The 24052-nt window shown below is 46.2% G+C and overlaps 12 protein-coding genes across 12 annotated transcripts; 4 read left to right on the top strand and 8 right to left on the bottom strand. All coding sequences in view use genetic code 12, as the record gives it.

Annotated features, from left to right (window-relative positions):
• Window positions 1–135: 135 nt before the first annotated feature.
• DIURU_000652 (uncharacterized protein) lies at window positions 136–1275 on the bottom strand (the record flags this gene model as incomplete). The annotated part of the gene is made up of 1 exon (XM_034158924.1): window positions 136–1275. The coding sequence occupies one exon, from the start codon at window positions 1273–1275 to the stop codon at window positions 136–138; it is 1140 nt and encodes a 379-aa protein (XP_034014319.1).
• A 2185-nt stretch (window positions 1276–3460) lies between these two features.
• DIURU_000653 (uncharacterized protein) lies at window positions 3461–4747 on the bottom strand (the record flags this gene model as incomplete). The annotated part of the gene is made up of 1 exon (XM_034158925.1): window positions 3461–4747. The coding sequence occupies one exon, from the start codon at window positions 4745–4747 to the stop codon at window positions 3461–3463; it is 1287 nt and encodes a 428-aa protein (XP_034014320.1).
• Window positions 4748–5572: 825 nt separating this feature from the next.
• On the top strand, window positions 5573–6250 carry DIURU_000654 (ribosylnicotinamide kinase; the record flags this gene model as incomplete). Its single annotated transcript, XM_034158926.1, has 1 exon — window positions 5573–6250. The coding sequence occupies one exon, from the start codon at window positions 5573–5575 to the stop codon at window positions 6248–6250; it is 678 nt and encodes a 225-aa protein (XP_034014321.1).
• An 848-nt stretch (window positions 6251–7098) lies between these two features.
• Window positions 7099–10218, bottom strand: DIURU_000655 (ribosome biosynthesis protein; the record flags this gene model as incomplete). The annotated part of the gene is made up of 1 exon (XM_034158927.1): window positions 7099–10218. The coding sequence occupies one exon, from the start codon at window positions 10216–10218 to the stop codon at window positions 7099–7101; it is 3120 nt and encodes a 1039-aa protein (XP_034014322.1).
• Window positions 10219–10327: 109 nt separating this feature from the next.
• DIURU_000656 (uncharacterized protein) lies at window positions 10328–11167 on the bottom strand (the record flags this gene model as incomplete). The annotated part of the gene is made up of 1 exon (XM_034158928.1): window positions 10328–11167. One exon carries the CDS (start codon window positions 11165–11167, stop codon window positions 10328–10330), a length of 840 nt encoding a protein of 279 aa, XP_034014323.1.
• Window positions 11168–12089: 922 nt separating this feature from the next.
• Window positions 12090–12455, bottom strand: DIURU_000657 (uncharacterized protein; the record flags this gene model as incomplete). The annotated part of the gene is made up of 1 exon (XM_034158929.1): window positions 12090–12455. The coding sequence occupies one exon, from the start codon at window positions 12453–12455 to the stop codon at window positions 12090–12092; it is 366 nt and encodes a 121-aa protein (XP_034014324.1).
• A 332-nt stretch (window positions 12456–12787) lies between these two features.
• Window positions 12788–14644, bottom strand: LYS144 (Lys144p; the record flags this gene model as incomplete). Its single annotated transcript, XM_034158930.1, has 1 exon — window positions 12788–14644. One exon carries the CDS (start codon window positions 14642–14644, stop codon window positions 12788–12790), a length of 1857 nt encoding a protein of 618 aa, XP_034014325.1.
• Window positions 14645–14878: 234 nt separating this feature from the next.
• Window positions 14879–15901, top strand: SPT10 (Spt10p; the record flags this gene model as incomplete). The annotated part of the gene is made up of 1 exon (XM_034158931.1): window positions 14879–15901. The coding sequence occupies one exon, from the start codon at window positions 14879–14881 to the stop codon at window positions 15899–15901; it is 1023 nt and encodes a 340-aa protein (XP_034014326.1).
• A 17-nt stretch (window positions 15902–15918) lies between these two features.
• RGD1 (Rgd1p) lies at window positions 15919–17880 on the bottom strand (the record flags this gene model as incomplete). Its single annotated transcript, XM_034158933.1, has 1 exon — window positions 15919–17880. One exon carries the CDS (start codon window positions 17878–17880, stop codon window positions 15919–15921), a length of 1962 nt encoding a protein of 653 aa, XP_034014327.1.
• Window positions 17881–18350: 470 nt separating this feature from the next.
• On the bottom strand, window positions 18351–20123 carry HSE1 (ESCRT-0 subunit protein; the record flags this gene model as incomplete). The annotated part of the gene is made up of 1 exon (XM_034158934.1): window positions 18351–20123. One exon carries the CDS (start codon window positions 20121–20123, stop codon window positions 18351–18353), a length of 1773 nt encoding a protein of 590 aa, XP_034014328.1.
• A 651-nt stretch (window positions 20124–20774) lies between these two features.
• Window positions 20775–21962, top strand: LAG1 (sphingosine N-acyltransferase; the record flags this gene model as incomplete). The annotated part of the gene is made up of 1 exon (XM_034158935.1): window positions 20775–21962. One exon carries the CDS (start codon window positions 20775–20777, stop codon window positions 21960–21962), a length of 1188 nt encoding a protein of 395 aa, XP_034014329.1.
• Window positions 21963–22146: 184 nt separating this feature from the next.
• Window positions 22147–23973, top strand: DIURU_000663 (uncharacterized protein; the record flags this gene model as incomplete). Its single annotated transcript, XM_034158936.1, has 1 exon — window positions 22147–23973. The coding sequence occupies one exon, from the start codon at window positions 22147–22149 to the stop codon at window positions 23971–23973; it is 1827 nt and encodes a 608-aa protein (XP_034014330.1).
• Between the last annotated feature and the right edge of the window lie 79 nt (window positions 23974–24052).

Raw genomic sequence — 24052 nt, forward strand, 5'->3', positions numbered from 1 at the left:
GGTGCGACAAATGAGAAGAATGAAGGCTGTGAAATAAGGGCTGCAATTTAAACAAACTTTGTTAAGTTCTTAAGTACTCACATGATGTGATTCGTTCTGCGGGAGATTTTTATGAGCCGTGTTCACGATACTACTCTACTTCAGAGGTGAGTCTGATTGGCCACAGTCATCAAAGAGGGCCATGGGTATCTCTTCCCAGTACTCGTAACCCGGATAAGTCGAATGAAGGGCATTGTTGGGAGTACTTGTTGCAAAGGGGGAAAAGAGGTGGGTGGGATTCGGCGTCATGGGCGGGTCCAAGTACCCTTGTTGTCGGTCAAACATACCGGGGAGTTGCGTACCTTCTGCGCAATATTTTTCAGGGGAACCCACCAAATAGATGGGATCCTCAATTGCTATAACAGATGATTCCGGTAAAACAAACCAGTCTTGCTCTTCCGAGGCCAAATTTTCTGTTGTCGGTTCGTCTGGAGCTCTAAACCAATCGGATTCAAGGCACAACCGCTTCGGCTTAGAATAACTATCATCAAGAGTTCTTTTGCGACGTCTACATGGAGAGCCTTCTGGTGATTGAATCAGGTTGCGCAGCGTCAGTGTAAAGAGAATTTTATCCAGCTCCGAGAAAGCGACCATAAATTTTTCCTCTGTCTCAGTGACTGCCCATAATTCTACCACCAATTGCGTTCCCTGTTTATAGCGCACGGGCAGAGACCAACTGGATGAATCCACTTGAAGCCTGGTGTATCTCACAAACTCCCCTTGCTTTGCTTTAACGATTTCTGGAGAGATCGTTTTGGTCACTCTCTGCTTGAGATCTGAAGGGTCATTCAATTGGCCACTGCCCACCGGGACTGGCACTAACTTGTATCTTTTGTCCCGGTCTCGACTGACAATTGCTAAGGGAAACTGGACGCTGTCATCATCGAAGCTGTGCAAACGTAAATGAATGAGGAATTGTTTCACCTTCTGGTTATCGATATATGAGTCGCCTTTAATGGCATTTTCAAATGAGTATGCTGCTGATAGGGAGAGGTAATTACGTCGATATGCAGTCCACCCGGTTGGTAATTTATCAACCCCTTGATCCACACGTGGAGAAATTGTTGGAATTATAGGTCTTCCCAAAGCATCGTGCAAGTGGATAAGTTGACAAGTGGGACCAAAACCGGGACCACCACAATTGAAAGAAGATACTAGATCAGGTAGAGGTGAATTGATGGTGCCAGCTGGAGGAAGCAACAGAGGAATGGAGAGTAGTTTTGTAGCACGGCTCATGGCGCATTAAAAGTAGCTCAGATTGCGAAAACACAATTTAGTACGGTAAACTTTAAATCACGTGACTGGAAGCTGGAATGGACGGTTACTCAGTAAACAGTTGACGTTTTCGATAAAGGTGGTATTATTTTCAACAAATAGTGTGTTTGTTATTCTTGTGCTATATCGCCTTAATCTCGTTCGCTCGGATAACGACGTTGTATTGTAGCACCTAGCATTCAAATTAGTCGCGCCTTCTAGGCGATTTCGCAGTGAGCGAAGAAAGTTTAAATCAATCAACTTCCTTAAGCGGAACTAGCAACCGCTTGCATAATCTACAATCAATGTTGCTAGATAATTATGCTTTACTTTTTAACGAGTCTTGGCCAGTCGACGCCTTGAGTTGTTTGGAGTGATGCCGTACGTATAAAACGAGTATAGCTACCGCTATCACGTAGATCCCAGCGATTAAGGTGTAGCAACCCCCCAACCCTAATGATGCTGTCATATAGTCAAGCACTGCAACGAATAAAGCCGCCAACCAGCAGCGCATCAAATTCATACACAGTGCCGCTCCCAGGCTTTGTTTGGGAAACATATCAACCAACATTGTTTGTACCGCCACCATGAATGATGACGTCAGGGACGAAATGAGACAGGTACTGATGATGATCAGAATGATGTGTTGGTTGTACTGAATGCACCAACCAAAAATAATCAAACCAAATGCATTGAGCACGGCTGGCACGACACAAACGTCAAGCCTAGGTCTGATTTTATTAAAGCGTTCCCCGGTGGTTTTCAACTCAAACTTTCTTACCGATTGACGGTAATACCAATTCATAATACGGCCGAATAAAATCGTCAGCATCAACAGAACAATACCCTGGGGTAAGTATATGAGACCGATATGGATTACCAGATAGTTATACTTCGGTCCCAATTGTGTCAGAAGCAGCAGAAGAACCATCGTCCAGCCTGCAAACAGCACCCCAACTGGAAAAAGAGTGGCTAGCACCCTTGGTTTGATGAATATGAAAAGGGCGTCCCAGGGTCGAAATGATGCTCGAGGCGGAAGTGTCAGTGTATCGATAGTCAACTGCTTTCTTATGTGCGGCACGTAAAGCAATGTCAGACGATATGGCCAACGAGGATATACCAGACCATTGCCGACGATCAGTTTGAGGGTTTCCGGAAGCAAAATCAAAGCGATACAGAACGTGGCGCCCCCGCCGATCGCAAGAAATATGAATATAGATCTCCACGTGTGCCATCTCGATAATAAAGCAGACCCAAGAAGACCGCCGAGAGCATTACCAAGTAATTGACCAGCAACTACTCCTCCCATAAACCCGGCGCGGTTGTGAGGGGTGCACACATCGCCTGAGACTCCCAGGCCGACTGCGATGACGGGGGCGATGCCCGCTGCCTGGATACACCGTAAAAATGCCAAAAGCCAATAGACATTGGTCTGTGATATCGCGATACATGCAGCGATATATACCAGGAGCAGCCACACTATCATTGGACGGCGGCCATAGCAATCGGCCACGCCCAGCACAAATGTGGGAATGATCCCCTGAGCCAACAAATACGCTGTCACCAGTAACTCCATCGTGGTGTCCGATACCTCGAAATGCAGTCGTAGTGTAGGGAGTGCCGGGAAGTAGATGGGCAGAGAGAGTGTCAGCCACCACCCAATCAACGAAAGCATGCCACCTATGACGATAAGGTCGACTTTTGTGAAAATGGTATATGGAGGGTCCTCATCGACTAGTCGCAGCTCAGTTTTTGTCTCATCTTCTTGGCCCATAGTGGTTGCAAGGGACGATGGACAGTCATTCAACTTTGCGCGGCTTTAGTGCCGCGCGCGGCGAAATTGCGCGCTATTTATCCAATTAGTAAATCACTAAGATAGTTGAAGGCGCCATCGTGTGACCAATATCACACAGGTTTTGCAGTATGTCATGAATTTTGCCTCTATAGGTTTATACCAATCAAATTCCGTCGAGGGGTCACGCACACGGAGCTCGTGATCTTCCGACACTTATCGTTTCTGTGATACGTAATCTCGATTGTATGCATGGTAATCTAACTTCCCCAGAAATAATTTACGGGTGCCAAGAAAACGAAAAGCGGCTGCGAAAACAGCTTGTCTGCTTTTTTTATACTTTTGCTTACGGCTTTCAAAAATGACGGGTATCTATTAATGTCTATCCTTATTATACTTCTGTTGGGGGGGATTTTTCGGGGTTGTAATCATAAAGTTGATCGCCAGCTTCACTTTTTGGCGCTTGTTTGGATGTTCATCGGGAATTTCCGCCGGACGGAATACGTTATTAGACTCCTCCAGCTGGAACTTATGAGAGGGCACCGGTTGTTTAGGGGGATGGGCCGCCACCGGCGCCGGCGCCGGGGGTGCTCCAACCAGGGGCAGCAGAACCACGTAGGGAGCATTAGTAGGAGGCAGGTTAACGAAATACGGGTAATGCATAGGGATATAGGGCGGTTGGCCCATAATCACCGTAGGAGTATACTTCTGAGAATACGGCAGGCCCAATTTGCCGAATGACGGGTTGGCAGCGTCGGAGTAGTACAAGGGGTAAACCGCAGGTTGAGCTTGTTGAGGTTGAACTGGGGATGAATTGGTCCCGGTTCCGGTGGTCGCCACCGGGGTCACCACCGTGGAACCATAGATATGGCTCACCGACGGAGCCAGCACCAGTCCCAGCGCCAGACCCGATGCCAGGCCCAGTGCCAGGCCCCGCGCCAGCGCCAGGCCCATCGTCAGCGTCATGGCTAATTGAACTCGATCCAGCGAGTCCAGCACCGTCCGGCGCTTTCTTAAAGGGGGCAGGGGCTTCGCCGCTACCGGCTCCGACACCAGGGTGGTTTGCGGCAGAATCGCCACCAGCTTCGGCAGAGTTGGTGTCAGCTCAGGATTAATGAGTTGACCCAATTCAATTTTATGGAACTTCTCGTGGAGTTCTCGACGTACCTCTTCCTCGGGTTTGGTACGGTATAACTGTAATTGTTGTTCAAGATGATGGGCATGTTCAGGGTCCAGCACGAACATCATTGGTACCAAATGCGGCAGGATATGGAGCGATTGAGCCAATTGCAAGAGCTGTAACAGCGTCTGGGTGGTCTCGTGACGCATCAGTTCCTGTTTGGTCTTTTCTTGTTCAATCTTGAAACGAATAATCTCATTTAAGGTGTCGACGTTGTACGGCCAAATCTCGTCTTCCAGAATTTGCGAGTGTTTGGGAATGCTGAGGATGTCACCCAAAATCTCATCAACGACGTACTTGCGCAGGGCCAGAGTGGGAGGGGTTATGGTTCCTTTTTCGCTGTCGGTGGTGGCGGTGTGAGAATAGAAGCGAGGCTGCGAAGGTTTGGGAGGGGCGATGGTTGGGTCATTGGGGGTATTAGTTGATGATGTGGCTCCGGTATGGGAAAAACAGGCCATATGGATTGCTGGGGTAACACTCATGGAGAAACGCCCGAACTCGGTGGTGGTGACAGCAGGCCCTATTTTATTTATATCGACATGGCTTCATAAATTACCTATTTGGGTAGGTTTGCATATGATCGCCCTTGCTAGTAACCGGTAACACACGTAGGGGACAGGTCGAAAAAATACTCGCAACCCTCGCCAAACCATGACTCTCCGACTACCATTGACAACCAGCAAAGCAACAGGGCAAAATCCTTACCCCTTGAAACACAGCCTCACCCTTTCCGGCACGGTTTGCTCCGGCGGTCTCCGAGAAGGCCGTGGTGGCCGTCAGCTTAGACAAATCATTATTACCCGATTCAGTTATGTACATACTAGTAGTTCTCCTGCATGTCTACTCTCTAACTGTCAACGCGATGCCATATTTCAGGAGTATCCTACGAAGAGGGCTCCACCATCGAAGATACTGGCAATTATTGTTGACTAATAGGCCGCATCATACCCTGGTCTCCGATTCACTGATTGTTGCGTGTAGGGAGTGACGTATCCTCTTCTGCGAAGGTGATAACCTTTTACGGATTGATGGCGCTCAGTCGTAAATTAGACGCCGCGCGACTTCTGGTTTTGGTAAAGTGCGCTAAGGCATGGCAGTATCCCTTGCGGCGAAACATATCTATGAGATGCCTATGTTGACATCCGAGCTTTGAGACTTATTAATAGACATGTGATAAAAGAAACCTGCTTGAAATTAAGTTCACTGATCTCTAGGTATCATCACGACGTGTGTTTGTTTTTTTGCTACAGGCATACCCGAAAATAATCTGAGGCATCCTAAAGGTATTCCGAAAGCGTTTACTTCATATGCTCTGTGCAGTGCTGGGCCCTAGTCTGACGGGCAAGACCACCGCCGTTCAACAACTTGCCGAGCTCATCCCTCATTGCAAGGTCGTTCACTTAGATGACTACTACTTGACAGACAGCGCAATCCCCATTGATGAGAAGCTGGGTTACGCCAACTGGGACTGTGCTGAGGCCATCGATTGGCACCGTCTTAAGCGCGACTTAACGGCCATCTCTAATGCGGCGCGCGCCCCTACTAATGCCACCGAATCCATCGAGCCCCAAACAAACCTGGGGTTCCTGGAGCTTCAGGTACAAGACTTGAAAGATCGAATTGAGCAAAAGGGTATTGACAACATCACCTTCATTGAGGGCTTTTTGCTTTTCACTGGTGATGAAGAGCTTGAGAAGCATTTTCAGCGAAAGCTCTTTGTCTACGGCAGTTATGACGTGTTGAAGCAGAGACGGGCCAATCGGGTATACGTCACCGCAGAAGGGGAGTGGACCGACCCGCCAGACTACTTTGATGCCATTGTGTGGCCGGAATATGTTCGTAATTACAAAAGTTTGTTCACTGACCCTCCTGATTGTCGTGATTTCAACAAGGCCGCAGCCAGTGCTCGTGGGATTCGAGGGTTTGACTCGTCCGCCGCGTCGACATTTGATCTTACCCTTTGGATTATCGATCAAATAGCGTAGGGCCCTTGGAAATTTCCTGTTTAGGTTTGCGTGCGAGCCCGCGTCTAAAAATTTTTGCAACCTTGAACAATTGCCGACGATTGCGGCCCTTTTATCGATGTACAAAATAATATGGTCCCTCGCATACCATCTTCTGCGATAGCTTGATTTTAGGTAGGTTAAATGGATGGTAGTGTTCATGGGAATTGGTGCTCAGGTGCTCCATGGGTCCCCTGATCGGCACCTGTGCCAATTGAATCATTGACGTGCTTAGGTATGCACCCCAAAATCCTGCTGTCGCCGCGAGATTGTTGTATTGGTGTGTCAGGGCAGGTTGACCCGGCATGCGGATCTTTATTGCCGTCAGTATCATGTAGGAGTATCCTCAAACAATAAGAGTGCCGTATCGTGTATGATGCCCGTGGCGGGCTGTAATTAGGCACGATGTTCTTCATATCGTTTCTTCTGGATTTCACAGTTCTATTCTTTATATATGAGGGTCTCGCCCTTCGGCACGGATTGTTTGCTCCGATAAACAAAATCAGAAGAAAGTCCATGTAAACACCTGGTTCGTCTACTGAACTATGGTCACATCTCATAACACATTGCATACATTTCCTCTCCCAGTTAGCATAGAAACGATTTTAGAGGATGTGCGTAGTTGTTTGTCTGGTATTGGTCTGGCTATTGTTAACTGAGACAAGGCGAGAATTAAGTTGCCATGTCATAATGTAATGCATCATCCCGTCAAAAGTATGCTTGTCGCCCCCTTGTCTGAATTCTTTAGTGCCATTACATACTTTGCGAAGGGAACCATACCAATTCACTGTTGTGTACAATTAATGAGAATTACATCTACTTACATGCTTTTACTTTTTGCTTTTCTTTCCTCTCTTGACCTGCTTCATTTCTTGGTCATAGATGTCAGTCGCCAGTTCGGTAGACCGCTTGGTTGCCTTCTTCACAGCCACCGTCAGCCCCTTTTTGGCAGCCTTCTTGGCCAGGGCCTCATCCCACTCGGCATCATCGGCTATGGTGTATTTGTCTAAATCCAAGGCATTGATCAATTCTTTCTGTTTTTCCCGAATATCCTTCATGGCTTCATCCCCCGCATCATCCAAATCTTGGTTGAACTTGGCTTCGATGGCGTCATAGTCGACATCTTCCGCTTCGCCATCCATTTCCTTGACAACTTCATCATCCAACTCCGGCATTTCCTCAGCGATTTGCTTCAGTTGCAAATCACGGAACACATTCAGGAACTTACGGATGATTTTAGCAAACATGGCCATGGCTTGGTTCGATGCCAAGTTGAGCTCCTTGGAAATTGCATCGATATCCTTGCGTTGCAACCCAATCGCCAAAAGGATAGCTGCTTGCACCAGCAGCAACTTGAGTTCGCCAGCCTCACGACTGAAATAAAGATGAGCAATAGCCGGTAACAAGTCGACGATGACGTGGTAATCCAACAAGTTGTTGGCATACAGCTCAAGACGTTTCATATCATACGGGGTGAACAAATCCTTCAACTCCAGAATGGTCAAAGGCTTACGCTTAAGCCCCTTTTCCCCTACTTCAGCCAGCTCAATGATGGCTAAAGCTTGAGTGGCAGTAAATTTGCGGAACTCATACAGCAACAACAGGAGGAAACGGCGGTGAAAGTCGCTCGCAAATTCACCCAACCACTTGGAGTCTCGTCCTTCCAAGGACTTGAGCATAACAGTGGTATGCTCACCTGTGAGTTCGTTGGCAGTTTGTCTGAGGTAAACTGGCACATAACCAGCTCTCTTCCAGAATTTGTGAAGCAGTGGTGTAAGCCCGTACAGCACTCCTAAGTAGTGCAAGTAGTAGGGAGGCTTTTCACTTAACTTCATCAACAATGGCGGTAATTGCTTGGCGTCACGCAACTTGATTTCGTCCGACAACTTTCCTGATGCAATTTCTTCGTCAGTAACACGAGGGAATTGGGCTTCCTTGAGCGAGCTAGATTCAGAGATGTCAGTGAACTTGCCTTCAAAGTAATCCTGTAACAATTCCAACGCTCTCGAACCGTACCCCATACCCAGGTATTCGGGGTTGGTGGCAATACGAACCACTCTAGCACCCAGCAACAGCGCAAACTCCTCGTCCTGGAATTGCTGAGAGATCAACCAAGGGATCAAGTCACCACCTGCCCGTTGACCACGAGACAACGATTTACGTACACTTTCCTTCGAAATCTCCCCCTCAAGGGCCAATTGAACCACACAAAGAGGGTCGGGGATCCGGTTGTTACCGGGTTCGATTGGAGGTAACAACACAAACAATTGATGAGCAGGTGCATCCAGCATCAACTGTAAATCGTTGGGAGAATTCTTATAATGCAGAGCCACGTAAAGAGCCATCATCTTTTGAAGGAAAACTTCCAGCACGGGGTGATAACTGAACAAAGTGTCCCGGTTGACGAAGAATAAGTTACATTCATTGGGGTGAGGCATCCGGGGCAACTTCAACTTGTCAAGGGTGGCATCAAGGCACAACAACCGATTCAACCATTTTTCCATGGGGTCGCCAGGAGCATAACGGATCGGTTCGTCAAGAACAACCTCCTTCAATTGTCGATGTTGCGCGGGAGCCACATGCTTATCTTTCAGATCCCGCGACACCACTGCAGTCTCGCTGGCCCCCAGCACGCTTTGAGTTCGCAATTGCTGGATGAGTTTGAGCGACAACGACCGGCCAGTCCCTTCGTAACCGTTGATAGTAGATGACATAAACACCAAGTAAGGACCCAACAACCGCTTAACAATAGGCAACGGGATCGCAGCAGCCTCATCGATCACCAACAACTCAGCTTGACCCAACACCTGGTAGTCTTGAGGGGCAATATATTGGATCACTTGACGGTGGTCGGCATGCTTGATGTCCACCCGCACAATAGCCTTGTTGAACGAAGGGTTGGTCAGTTGAATGATATCGTAGTCAATATGTTCTTGATAACCCAATGCATCAAAACCTTTGAACACAAATTCAAAAAGAGTCTTCAAGTTTTCCGGCAGCGGCGAGGTGACGAATACATTCGAGTAACCTTGAGAAATGGCGGCAGCCATGGCGATACCGAGAGCAGCAGATTTACCCCGACCTCTGCCGGCAGTTAAAGCCACGGTGGCGTTGAGCGACTTTTCGGTAATGACATCAATGAATTGAAGAATTGCTTGTGCTTGATTGATGGTTTTCGACAATGCCACGAGAGACCCCGCAGGTTTGATATCAGCAAGCGACTCCTTAAGCTCTTTAAGTTCTTTGGCTTCGGGAGTTTGGTAATCTTCATCGGGAGGTGGAAGTGCCTTCACATGCTTACCACCAGATATCGGCAAAACATTCAACTCGTCATCAACAACTAAACAGTTGTTGCAATCACCCAACGACAATAAAAACCGTTCGTTGAACCGAGCCACAACATCATCGTGAGCCTCGGTCCGGTAACGCGAGTGGATGTCCATAGACATGGTATACAATTGCTTGAGTGAAGTCATGCTTTTCAACAAAATGACCACTAACCCACCACCTTCGACAGTTTCAACCGTTCTGGCGAGTAAATTGGGAGTGATACCCTCGAAGTCCTGAAGAATACACATACCATAAGTGTTCCCCAAAATCTTCTCGGTCTCCTTGTAGTAGACGTACCGGATTTGACGGTTGGAAATAAACGCTTCAAAAGGGTCCTGATCATTGGCCTCACGGATGCCTCTTTTAATATCTTTCTTGATTTTGTTTTCTCGCTTTTGCTTGTGAGACGTAAAGCCTAACAATTTCTTCTTGTAAGCCCACAACACCAGCTTGTTCGCCTTCAAGTCCGCACTCAACATGAGATAATGGAGATTTGGCAACTGGTTCTTGGCCCGATCACCAACAACGATGAGAAAACTCCGCTGCTTGGTTTGAACACCATTCCGAATGAGTGCCGGAATACGCAGATCGATCGCCTTCTTCTTCGTGGTTCCGGCCATACTGATGGTGCGTGCGATGAGATGCGATGCGCACGGTATCTCGAATATAAGATAATGAGCTACACTGTGATGCGAACGAAGTTCGTGTATGATAATGAACTAAAAAAATTCAGCTTACCCGCTTCTTCGTTGTGGACTCCGTTTGTTCAATCTTACGTTTACGATTTGAGGGTTTTGGTCCTTTCGTAGAGGTATCATCATCGGGTTCATCTTTGATGGTGGTTCCCTCCCATTGCCTAAAGCTCGACTCGTTGAAATCTGATACATCAATCTCGCCACAGGTATACTTGTTTTCGTTGTAATACTTGAGCGCCCAACCACCACGTTCTAACTCATCTAATGTAGCAGTGTCCGATTCAAGACCAAGCAATATAGGGAGGTACTCTTTCAAATATTCTGGAGCCAGGTACTTTATTTTCGTATCGGGTCTTTGGGGATCCAATACGTAGTACATGAACGCTTCGTCGCTGAAGAAAGGTGGCGCTCGGGGATTGATTCGAGCTAGTAAAGATAGTATAAGGGTTGCCGTTGCAGGACCCACACCACGTAGGACGCTTAGATCCTTAATTGCAACTTTCGCAGCTTCTATGTAGGCGTTATTCGATTTGATCCCGCCAATCTTTTGTAACCACTCTGTTAAACCTTTCGATGTAGCCTCTCTAACCTCTTCATCCGAATTTTGTGCAATCAACTTAGGGAGGGTTGCACGAAACTTTCCTTTCTGAAGCTTATAATCCATAAGGCACTGTAGTTCTGATTTCGTTAACCAAACTTCTTCCTCTGACTTCCATCGTTGCTCGAGTATCTCAGGGAGCTCATTGTATCGCCAATCATCAAGCTCCTCAAACAGTTTCTTATGCCATCTCCCGGACTTCTCTTTAGCAATTGATTCGATCACTTGACCGTAGAAGCCGTCTCGCTTGCTTGCAGTAATAACATCCGTTAACATGTGCGGTGCGCCGTTGAAGCGGAATCGCATAAACCTAATCTTTAACTGATAGACGTGTACGAAACATATGGATTCACCAAAAATATTAAAAGTAGCTATGTTTGGGAAGCTGTCATTCATTCGACGCTCACACTTGAAGGGAAGGTTAGCTCATAAATTTACGAAAACTGTAAATTATTGGAAATACCGATAGTTATCCATGGCCTGATTCAGTGGGCTTAGATATTGGAGTATCAAAACGCGTCGGCAAACACTCAGAATTTACTGTTATGGCCATTTCGTCTTTCGTAGTCGACAACGTCTTCGGCGAAAGTCTATCACCGAACAAGAAGAAATTTATTGTACTGCACCAAGTATTCCAATGGTCTAAATGATCGGGTAACTTATGTGTTATCTATAAAGTAAACACTTCATCTTATATTGCTGATAGACTATTCTATACTCAGTTCAAGCCAAGCGAATGTTTAATTAAGGTGCTATGTTACAATTGGTTGTATTATTCTCTATATAACTCTTGAAATGTATTGAAAACTCTTTACTTAATTGGAAAACGTACTAAGAAAAATATTAAAAACAGAACAATAACCAATATCGACGAAATTCATTAGAATTCAAAGATGATGGAAAATTACCAGGTATGATAAAGTGCCGATCAATTTTTGTCAGAAAAGTCTTTGGTAGTATAACGGTTAGTATTTCCGCTTGTCACGCGGGAGATCGGGGTTCGATTCCCCGCCAAAGAGCTTCATCCGGTATGGTGTAATGGCTATCACGGTTCGCTTTCACCGAGCAAATCAGGGTTCGATTCCCTGTACCGGAGTTCTTTTTATGTGGCAGATTGACTACACCCGTTGATTTATAAGAGCAACCCTTCATTTTTGAGATACAACAACCAATGCGGCCGCAAAGTTATATATCCAACTCATGACTTCGTATTCTTGTTTCCAGATGGGTAGATGAAGCTATCCAGAGACCGATGACTGACAAATGGCGGGGGGTAGTCGTCAGCGATCTCAGGCTGAACATACGCAACTGCTCCAGGAGCATATCGAGCTTCAAAGTCCCGCCGCAAACGAGCATCCTTCTTCTTGCCATGATTATACTTGTAGAAGCAATACACGGCAATACCAGGAAGACCAAAGAAAAGCCCACTGCACAATATATAGCCCACCTTATACTTGGCTTGATATTTCACGTAGACAGGCTCACCACTCGCAGACCACATAACTTGTGGATTATCATCCATAATAATGACTTTGCCAGGTCGTGCTGTTGTAGAGGTATCCATTTCGAAATTACGGGTTCAGGGTGACATCCCCGGGAGATTTATATGCGTTCAGCCCTGACGAGACGCATGGGGCTTAGACGATGGTCCCGAAACCCCCAGCCTCATGACTGGAATTTCCGCATCGAGTGCTCATAACGTTGACTGACGATCGAAATTGCATGGACATACGTTACGGCTGACGAAGTGCCGGCATAGCGATCAAATCTGTTGGCTACAATGCGTATCCTAGTGTAATGAGAGTGAAAATACACTGTTTTCATGTACAAGGGTTCGTCTAAATCAACTCGTCAGCAATGCCGATCATGGATTTTAATAATTATGCACTTCTACATTTATTGCAAAGGGATCAGACCCAATACCTCGGAATCATTGTCTTCATCGCTGCCAACTCCTTTTCGCCAGCGTTCACGATAGTGATAGACCAAGTCTAGAGCTCCTAAAGCACTTCCGTTACCCCGCTTAACCAAACCCAGGAAAAACAACTCGAGCCGCTCGAAATCGTCCTCGGAAGTCACAAGACGCGTTACCACCAAATAGGGCAGCTGGATCATGAACGTTCGAATATCAAATAGCAGACTTGGTAGAAAGTAATGAGCAGTTTCGGCCAAAATATCTTGCTCTTTGCTATATTTGGCATAGTTATCTTTCAGTCGCAGCTTAATGAATCGGAGAGACCTTATCAATTTGCGGATGATCCTTTTCATCACCCCACTCAGTCGTCGAGCCCCAAATAGACCTTGAGTGCATACTAACTGAAGATAATGTGCATCCAAATGAGTTTGTTGGGATAAATCAAACCAAGAGTAACATTTGTCTCCTTCCCACCAGTAGGCCGCTTTAGTATACACCTGTCGGTCAGGCCCAATATACTTTGGATGAGCTGGAGAGTCTAGGGGTATTTCGTAAGTTTCGCGATTGAATCCAGGGCAGATTTCCTCTTGAGCAGTGCGTTCGATTGCCACCACAATTTTTGCGGCATCTGTAGGGTCATAGCCATCATCAGGATATTTTCGACAATACAGAAGCGCCTTAGCAATCTCAAATGAGATCCTAATCAAGTTAACCGTGACTCCTAAGTACAATGAGAACTCAGTGACTCGAGGATTTGTGGGTGTGGTCAACATGCCAATCCGGCGTAGCACCAAGTTATACAAGGGGTCCAGCGCTTCGTCGTAACATCCGTTCTGCAAGAATAACTTGGCGTGGACATCAGCAGTTTCAGAGTCATACAGCAATACCCCACCGAACGGGCTAAACAAACTAGCCATAGCTTCAGCAGAGAAAAACCACATCTTAGCCAAGGCAAACCCGTTGCTCAAAAATTGCTTCAGACTTGTGATGGAGCTGTAACTCATTAACACGTCACGAGCTTTATGAAGATGAATTTGCCATGAATTCATCACCAAGGAGCTGCTATATGCCATCAGTGAAAATGTCAGTGTGAGGACGAGTACCGTAAGCAAAAGATTTTCGATGTCTTGGGCTTGGCTTTGTTGAAGAGGTCCCAAACCCTCCGTTTTGATGTGATTAGTGAATGCATCAGATAACAGCAAAAGACAGATTTTGAGATATTTCTGACGAGCCTCCGAATGGACTTTGCGACCTGTTTGATTGTAACGAAACGTTGCCAGAGTCGCCAAGAGTGCTGTCAATAGATAAGGACACTCTGACGCTCGGTCTAGAAGAAGCTTCACCACCCCATTGCTATCAATGGAGGCGGCAAATGGAAAGAAGTTGTACAGCATGTCGCCATTAGATAACAAATCAAGGTAGGTAATGTGTGGCTCGGTAAGATGCTGCTTTGTCACCACTTCTATCATCAACCAGTCATTCAGCTTTTGTAATATTTCATCGACGACAACGAAACTTGAAGCCGGCGGCGGATCTTGAATGGCAAATTGGCTCAATAAGTCGTTTACCTGAAAGTCAGGGTTGAACAGATCCAGACTTGGCGGTCTCCCAGGTAAATCATGGAATTCAGGTTGGCTATTCCCCTGAGCGTGGAGCAGCTCATCCATAAACTGGTTCATATTGCCCACCAACAGGGACGCTTCATCAAATACAGATTGGATGTTATCGATAGGGTCAAACACGACATCAGTCACCAGTGCGGGCTTCATCAACGTACCCTTTGTTTTAGGAGCCTTGTTGGGGTAAACATGTTCAAAGCGGAATGTTCCGCCAGTCATGTAGACACACAGTTTGCCGAGCCGCGAGCACTGGAGGCAATCAGGTTTAGTTTCATCACATTTGATTTTGCGACGCTTGCACTCTTGACACCCTTTCCTCAGGTATTTTCGCTTCTGGATTTTGGGTTTTTGCAGGGGCATGGTTTCCCCATGGAATAGCTTGCCCTTTTTAGAGAGCCGCGAATGCGCAGACCACAATTTACGCGGGGTAACAGTAGGGGTGAGTCTGGCGCGATGGCTTCCCCAGATATTGACCGCTACACCGTGATACTAGATGACGGAGAGACATGTGCCACATTTTACCCTGTTTTCAATGCTGACGAGATTCCACGAGACCTATTCGAGTTTTTATGCAATGAGATAAACATGGAAATTGACAAGGGCGAGACACTTCCGTTCTTTGACTCGTTGACCGAGGCGGAATTCGAGGACTACTGGTTTGGCGGCTCCTTTGCAGTGTTTATGGTCATAGGTGATGATGACTGTCTTGTAAGCGGACGCCAATGGGAGCGAGAGTGGTTGGGTAGTTTCTTCTTGTCACCAAAATACCCAAAGCGAAGTGGACACATTTGCACGGGCAATATGCTTGTGAACGCAGGGATTCGAGGGAAGGGGATTGGCAAGATTTTGATGGAGTGTATGTTGCGATGGGCACCCCTCTTAGGTTATACCTACGCCTTTTTCGACTTGGTGTACGCGACCAACTTATCTGCCACTCGATTGTTTGAAGCGTTTGACTTCAAGCAGATTGGCAAAATTGCCAACGCCGGGGTTGTCAAAAATAGTGCCCTCCCCATTGATGCGTACTTTTATGGCCGGGGTATCCTGATCAATGAAGCTAAACTAGACCCCAACAAAGTGCCATCGCGATTTGAAAAGTTACGCTACTATCTTCAAACTGGCAAGTACCCTGAAAATTCTGGACGGTTGGAGAAGCTGAGAATACGAGCGAGTGTACTGAACTACTCGCTTGTTGGGGGAGCACTTTTGTTCAAAGGTCGCGAGGTGATCGAAGATCCAATACGTCAAATTGACCTAATAACTGAATGTCATCTTGCAAACGACCACTCAGGGATCAATAAAACCACTATGATTATTGCTGAGCGATATCACTGGCTTAAGATTAAGCTGACGGTGGCGAAGACACTTCGATCGTGTCAAGTGTGCAAGTATAACCCAAGTCGTTCTCATGGATTGACCGGCGACTCACCAGCATCTACAGTAGTTGATGGCTCTGATTCCGAAGGTAATGATTAGCCAGAGGAATTACTCGTTTATTCATCATCGGTGTCAAAAATATCATTAGCGATACGCATCAACTCCTCCACAACCTTAGACTTATAGCCCAAGTCTTGAGGGTTCAACGAATCATCGTTAAGAATGGCTGGGCCCCATATGATCGCTAACAGCTTTGCATTCATACGATTGTTCTTCTCATGAGCAGCAACCTTATTCAAATGGAAAATAAGAGCCCGAAGAGTGAAGTAAGCTCCATCAGGGAGCTTGAACACAAGATGATGCATCTTTTTAGCAATGTAAGTTTCGTCCATCAGTTTTACAGTCTCGATAAACAGCTGGCAATACTCACGTGTAAGCAACGGCTCAGGTAATAAATTGAAATAAAGCTTCAACAACGAAGCCACGCAATAAATGTCACCATCTAACACATTTCTTTCATCGATATTCAGACCAATAAGGAGGTAATTGGTGTACTTTTGATCAATTTGGTCACGCAATTGCTGGACAGTTGTTTTTGAACCCAGCGTACGATAAATCCCCTCAATATCCATCCCATACTGCTCAATGACATCAATGCATCGTTTCACCACGAGAGGAACATTATCGATGCCAGCAAACGTAATCACTTCTTCAACAGACACTCCAAAGGTAGGTTGAGCGAGGTTTAATGGTTTGGGTCCGGTAAGTTCGCCAATTTTAGGAGTTCCCGATGCCAGAGGATCAAGTGAAGAGTACATATATCCATCTTCTTCTTCATCTTGCTCGTTCGACATTGGGTAGGGGGTGGAAGATGGTGGAGCCAGAGTTGATGTCGAGGGCGGTTCATAGGTAGACTGATAGGAGGGCGGCAATGCTGGTGAAGCTGCAGCGCCAATAGCAGCGCCCGTGGCAGCCCCAGTAACAGCGCCAGCAGCAGTACTTGTGGCAGAGGTCCCGAACCCAGATGATGGGCCGGAATTGGAGGGAGGAACCAGATTTGTGCCATTGTTAGTGGGAACATGAGCCTGAACCGTTGTATGATCAGGCTTATTCAAGAATGTTTTTGGTTGCGTTGCCTTCAGGTATTTAGCAAGCAGTGGATGCACTTGATACTCAACTGGTTGCAATGCTTTGGTGGAATTTGGAGCCCGCTCGTGCTTCATCAAGTAGTCGTACAAATCTTTCTCGTTATCAACCCCCAGAGCAATTTCACGCAAACTCGGCTTAGTGCCTCCTAAAGGCACCGCCAAAACCCCCAGATTCATGATTAAGTTCTCATTCCAAGTAACATACTTTTGCAATTGCAAATTCATGGCGATGTCCATTTGCAAAATGAGTTCTTTGAGTTTTTTCGAATTGTTTGGTCGATGCAATACCATTATTTCGTCTTTAAGCTTCTTGCATGTGGTGACCTTCATTTTGTAGTCTTGATCCGCAGCATTCACTTTACGTTGCATGTCTTCTTCCTGTTGCGTGACCAGTCGGTTCCGCAAACTGAACAGCTTTTTGTTTGGATCAGCAGTTCGGAGTCGATCTAGATCCTCAGCAAGATGAAAATATTTCAACTTTGCCTTCTCTGCGGCGACAATGGCGTCCTGACACTCTTTTTCCTTACGCTTGCCTTCTTCCTTAATCATCTTCCTCAGTCTCAGAACTGTGTCGACTAAACTCATGAGTTCATCAAACATGACATTGAGTGCCTTAACGTAGGCGTTGCCCACACCGTATTGGGTGTCGTCGAACTCCACGATCTTATCGAATTGACGAGAAAACGAGTCTTGTTTGAGCTTTCCATTGTTGGCGGACACTTGGCGAGTATGGGCAGCGGTCTTTTTCAACTGGGTATAGTGGTCGTCCTCGACTTGGGCCTTCTTCTTGATGTAGCGAGCAAATTCCTCACCCGTATTAAGCAGCTGCTTTAGCCGGGTAAGCAACACATCAAGCGCCAGATCGGAATTAAGAAACGACTTCACCCGGTCTTGCTCGAGGAGCTTGGCCAGGGGACTCGACGTCAGCATAGTGGGGTGAATCAAGCTAATCGAAAAACTGCGAACAATACCGTGTTTTGTATCTGTCACGCACGTAAACTAAAAGTGAGGCAGTGTCGACGATCCTGGCACGGCGCAGTAAAAACAAGAGTGATCTTTATTTAGAAACGCCCGGAGCCAGCATTTTACGGTAGGAGAAAGAAAGCTTTTTCGGGTGGCAACAATAAGCCATCAATTGGATGATGCGTGGCCTTTCTTGACTGTCGCACACTAGGGGCTTCAAACGTTACGTGTTAATTAATCATATATATGCGTGAACTGAGGTTTGATATCACTAACAATTATGTTGTACAAAGGTTTGGACATGCAAGTTCGAGCTAGCCACGGTAGTCATTGTCTCGAAAGGTGAGACCCCTATATCTTCGAAATACGAATGTGCATAATGCTTCGCGAGAATAGCTCCGTTATGAGCGCGATGCCGTAACCCCATATATCGCTGATTATGCAGGAGAGTTGCCAAAACCTGCGCTAGTTGGTTGTTGTTGCAAATACTCTTTCAGTTGGGTATAGTAGGGCTGGGAATATTGTGAGCCGTTGGAATGGAGTGACGTGCCTGTAGTAAACAGCGTCATGGGCATGTCTCGACTTGAAAAATCGGGCTCATAGGGCAGTCCTCCGTAACCACCCGTGGGCTTATAGTTTTGAAACTGGTTTTGAACTGGACCAGTTTCTTGTGCGCTCCCCGTAGGTTTGTAGTTTTGGAACAGTGCCGGCATTGTTTCCTGTGGATTCCCCGTTGGCCGATAATTTTGAAACAGAGTAGGGGGAGGTCCCGTAACTTGCTGACCGGGAGGATTAGCTGTCGGCTTATACCCTTGGAATTGTCCAGCATCAGCTCCTTGGTAGCTCTGGTATTGATTTTGAGTTGGTTGACTTGCCTGATAGGGATAGTTGCCGGTTGGCTTATACTGCAGAAACTCACCAGGAGTAGCGTAGCCCTGTCCGGTTGGTTGATATCCCCCTTGAGAAGACTGTCCGTATTGTCCAGTGCTTTGCGATGGCTGTTGAAAACCAGTATACGCTGGATTGTGGGAGGGTTGCGTATATTGGTCCCTCTTCGCAGCGATTTGCTGGTCCACCAATTCATTGTACTCTTTGAGTTCCTTGTTAACCAGAGTGTGCAACTGCATCAATTCCTCCTTGCGGCCTCCATACTTGTCGATAAACTTTCCCACCTGAGGACGTAAGGGTACAATCTCATTATACAATGCTGTCACTTCATTTTCGTCGGCATTGGGACTCAGTAATAGAGCCATGAGACGATCAACTTTGTTAGATTCCCGTTCCAAAATACGCTGCTCAATCGCCTCCTCTTTCTTCAACTCCTCGGGAGACTTTCTCACAATAGGGGTAACGTAGTTCAAAGGGAATATACCGATGGTTCCATTCGGCAAAAAACCCCTCCACCAATCACGATATACACTTTCAATCACAGTGATGACATCACCTTTACGAAATGACAATTCGTCAGGTTCGTAGCTAATGAGGTCGTAGAGAGCTCTGACCTTGGAAACAGTGGCGATCGAGGCTGGATCCAGACCAGATGGTTGGGCCGCCGGAACTTGTCCCTTTTGTTGAGGTTGATGCTGCTTTTCCCAAGTCTGTTGTTGTTTCTCTTGCTGCTTGATCTTCGCCATAGTTTGCTCACGCTCATATTCTTGGAGTGATACCTTGAGAGCCCTTTGCAATTCATCATCTTCTCTTTGCTTATCTGCTGGAGTCATTTGCTGCTTGGCTGGCTTCGATGGAGCAGGCGCAAACGTCAGCCCTACACTCAGATTGTCGTTCAAATACTGAGGAAATTGCCGTTGGATTTGAGCGTATGCGTCTGCCATGGGTCTAAGACTTGGATCCAGTCGGAACAGCTGATTGAGCTGACCAATTGCTGCGGCAACGGCCACCTTGATGGTGCGGTGAGTCTTGCGATCCCCAAGCTTTCTGAGGAGGCAATCGTCCAAAAACCGTTTGGAAGCTAATTCCTGTTTCATACGACTCCCACAGTTTTCACCCATTGCTACCATAAGTGCCAATGACCGGAGAACAACGTTGGCATCTTTCTGATTCAACCTTGCTGTAAGAGAGGCCATCGCTTCCTTCGTGCCTGATTCGGGATTGGCGGAAATGGCATCCGTAACGTCAAGAATATATTGCCAGTTGTCGGTGGTAAGCGTAGCATCGGTTGCCTTCTCTATAAGGCTGTCGATGCTGGTCATTTGTGTCTGGTGGCGACGGTTAGCCTGATAAGGGTGCTCGTGCGCGCCGCATTGAAGCGGAACCGCCCACCCCCCTCATCACGTGACTCAATGAGGGATGACAAAGTGTTTGGAGGCGAAGTCGCTGATCTGCTCTCATCACCTCGGTTCAATTCAGCGCCGGTGGGCTGAACTCGCATGAATCGGCAGTGTACCACAAATTATGACCAAAACCAAAATTGCGTTTTTCTCCATGCCCCTGAATACTCCCCTCGGTAACCCTTTACTCGCCACACGAACCTCTTTGCTCTCTAACACATCCCCTAATTAACGGTAATGATACGTCTCGTGTACGGCTCACCCACCTTGTGATGCGCGACGTGGCATACAAAGATATCGAATGTTAGGGGCTTAGGGCATAACGCGTACACTTAGTTCAAGGTCGACTACGGTGAATAGATTCGTTCATATGTAGGGAAACATCATCATTTAGTCATCGGAAACCGCCACAAAACCGCCTTACCCCAGAGAGTTGGTGTCCGAAAGCCAATATCGCTGCGCCCCTATTTCTCAATGTACGCTTAAGTTATTCTCGTCATATGGTCTGCTTATGTGCACTCCACCCATCTCGACGCGATGATTTAAATCTGGTAAATCCTAGCCAAAGACGCCATGTCGACGTCACTTAAGCCTGCCGCCAACATCCGCTCCCGTGGTCAGAGCATGGGTCGGATCAACGTCGGAGACACTGCCGCTCTGCTCTCAACAATGCCGTTATCGCCTCTGGCTCGTCGGAACTCACAGGCTCGACAAGACGCCATTGACGACACCAAGAACACCGCCCCTTGGTTGGCACGCTTCGACCAATTTTGCTCTCAGCAAACTTGGGTGAAGCCGTTGTTGGCTTTGCTTTTCACCCTTGTGTTGTATCGGTTGGTACCGGAAAAGTCGGGATGCCGCAAAGTGTTGGAGGCGTTCATCTTCCCGTCGTATAAGTTAGAGAACGGTGAATACGGGAAGGGTGAAAACGACTTCTATTTCGTATTTTACTATGCACTTTTCTTCACGTTCTTGCGTGAGTTTGTAATGTGCGTAGTATTGCGTCCGTTGGCCAATTATTTTGGTATCACCAAGGAAACGAAAGTGAAGCGGTTTATGGAACAAACTTACGCCATGTTCTATTATGGGATTCTGGGGCCCTTCGGTTTATACATTATGAAGCAATTGCCTCTCTGGTACTTTAACACCTACTACTTTTACATTGACTTTCCTCATCGCACCCACTCGCTTTTGTTCAAGATCTATTACCTTGGTCAAGCAGCTTTCTGGGTTCAACAGTCGATTGTGCTTCTTTTGCAATTGGAAAAGCCAAGAAAGGATTTCAAGGAACTCGTTTTTCACCACATTGTTACGATTGCGCTTATCTGGACGTCGTATCGTTTCCACTACACGTGGATGGGTATTGCTGTCTATATTACTATGGATGTTTCGGACTTTTTCTTGGCGACGTCTAAAACACTCAATTACCTTAACTCGCGGTTGACTCCGATTTTCTTCGTGTTTTTCGTGTTTGTATGGGGTTACTTACGTCATTACCTTAACCTCAAGATTTTGTGGTCCGTGCTTACAGAGTACAAAACTGTTGGTCCTTATGAGCTCAACTGGGAAACGCAACAGTACAAGTGTTGGATTTCGCAACCTATGGTGTTTACGCTCATCTTCTTGTTGCAACTTGTTAACCTTTACTGGTTCTTTTTGATCTTACGCATTTTGTACCGATTTATCTCTTCTGGGGTGGAGAAGGATGAACGTTCTGACGACGAATCGGAAGAAGAAGAAGACTCGAAGAAGAAGCAGTAGATTACGAAACCTAATATTAATGACTTGCTAAAGCATTACCCATGAAATCATCTCCAATTTATGGTTATTTTAATATAGGTAGGCTTATTGACAAAAGAAGCATAATGCCACTCATTATTAGTATCACATCACACGCGGGCCCATCGAAAATATCCTTGCGCGTCGCGTCCAAATACCTCCAGCCATGACCTATGTTAGTCTGCCACCACCGCCTGACTTGCTGTCGATGGCTAATGCCCCGACATCCCCTACTCCAAGAACATCAGCAGAGCCCCCAGACTCGATTGTTGATACGGTGCATGTTCGTTCCATTTGGGATACTGCTGATGGTAAAGTCTCGTTATACTTAGGTCAAGCAAATTCTCTCCTCGCTGAAGCACGGAAATTGACAGATAGTACGCGTCACTACCATGCTATTCATCTTGCTTTGAAGATGTTGACGCTTGCACTCAGACATTGCACAAGCACCCCACAAAAGTTTGACATCATCATCTCGATTTTTGCGATTTACATTGATGATCTTGGCGATAATATAATGGCTGAGGAATATGCCAATAAAGCTATTGAACTTGTGAATGACTCAGATCGACCAGTGGTTGACTTTAACTTGGCTCGTGTTATTTCACTTGTATCGTCAAATACCTTTGCCATAAATCATATATCAAAGCATACGTCAGGGTCATTAACGGAGCTTTTGCGCATTAGGTTGTTACTAGCTCTGCCGGCATCTACAGAAACTGCAAAAATAAGACTTGACAAGTTGATTGCCTCAAACCACAGCATGTCATCCGAATTCCTCGCGTACCTATACGCGATCAAATCCGTTATACTATTGAAAACAGCAACTCCGACACAAGTCCTTGACCTAGAGTATCCGCCTGTTGAAGCGCCTCAGTTAATAGCCATCAAATATTTGATGAAACTTTTGGCGGCGGTGCGGGTCCCACTGATTGACAAAATACGGCACTATATCAAGAAATTAAACCATTTTATTGGATTTCATCAACTGGGTGGTTGGAATCGATGGGATATGACAGGCGTATTTGACTTGGAGCTACTCCATGGTGCTGCCTTGAAAGTCGAATGGCTTACCCCCTCGGAATTGATCATCGTGTTTTACATCATTTCTGGAATAGGGTACATCACCATGAATGAAACCGGTAAACTGATGAAATCTTTCGAGAAAGCCAGGACTGTTGTGGAGAAGTCTTTGGTCAGACTCACCGAAGGTGATGAACAAGCTCATGGATGTCAAAGTGATAGTTTGCGGAGAAAAATGACACACTATAAAATCTCAATTATTTTTTATCAAGCGTGGTACAATTTTAACCGAAACAATTATGAACTTGGTGAGTTATCTGATTTATTAGATCACTACAATCAGAGAAAATGTTCCTCCTTCGAAACTGAAGCCGTCGAGCATTTGAGGCCACAAATCTTATATTTGTTTGGGATTTATCATATGGCGAAACGACAATACTCAAAGGCAGAGTCATTTTTCGAATTGATAACTGATATGGATGACGTATTAGCCTTTGCTTCGTTACAACTTCTTATTCTTGCAAAACAATCGCAAGACGAAGGTCAGAAGAAACTCGAGTTTATCAAAATCCAAGAATATCTCAGCAACATTCATACATCACGTTATAACGGCACCACTATGTTTGGCTTTTCTTACGAAGTTGTGAAGACCATATTTGCTGACAGTTTCAATACAGAGTGTTTGGAGGTGGCCATGATGAACGACGCTGTAAAAGCATTTCCAATACTTCATAAAATTATAGCGTTGTTGGTAAGCGAGCAATCTATGAACCCACAATTGAAGCAACAGGCTTTGATATATTTGCAAGATTCAACTATTTCAAAGGCCTCTGGCGATGAGACTGAAACGAGAATCAACGCTTTAATTCTCGAAGTGCTATTAAATCATTTCAAAGAAACCGGAGATCAAGATAAGTTTAATTTAGCTGAATTGCAGTTGAAGTATTACAAGCGAGTGTTGAATGAATGACTGTTGGTGGGCAGGGCACTCGAATAGTTCTGCTGCTTGCAGTTTCGTTTTTAACGATAGACAAAAAGGTATTGGATGA

The sequence above is a fragment of the Diutina rugosa genome (genome assembly GCF_008704595.1).
Source record: "Diutina rugosa strain CBS 613 chromosome Unknown scaffold3_size541584, whole genome shotgun sequence".
In the NCBI taxonomy this organism is placed as follows: Eukaryota; Fungi; Ascomycota; class Pichiomycetes; order Serinales; family Debaryomycetaceae; genus Diutina; species Diutina rugosa.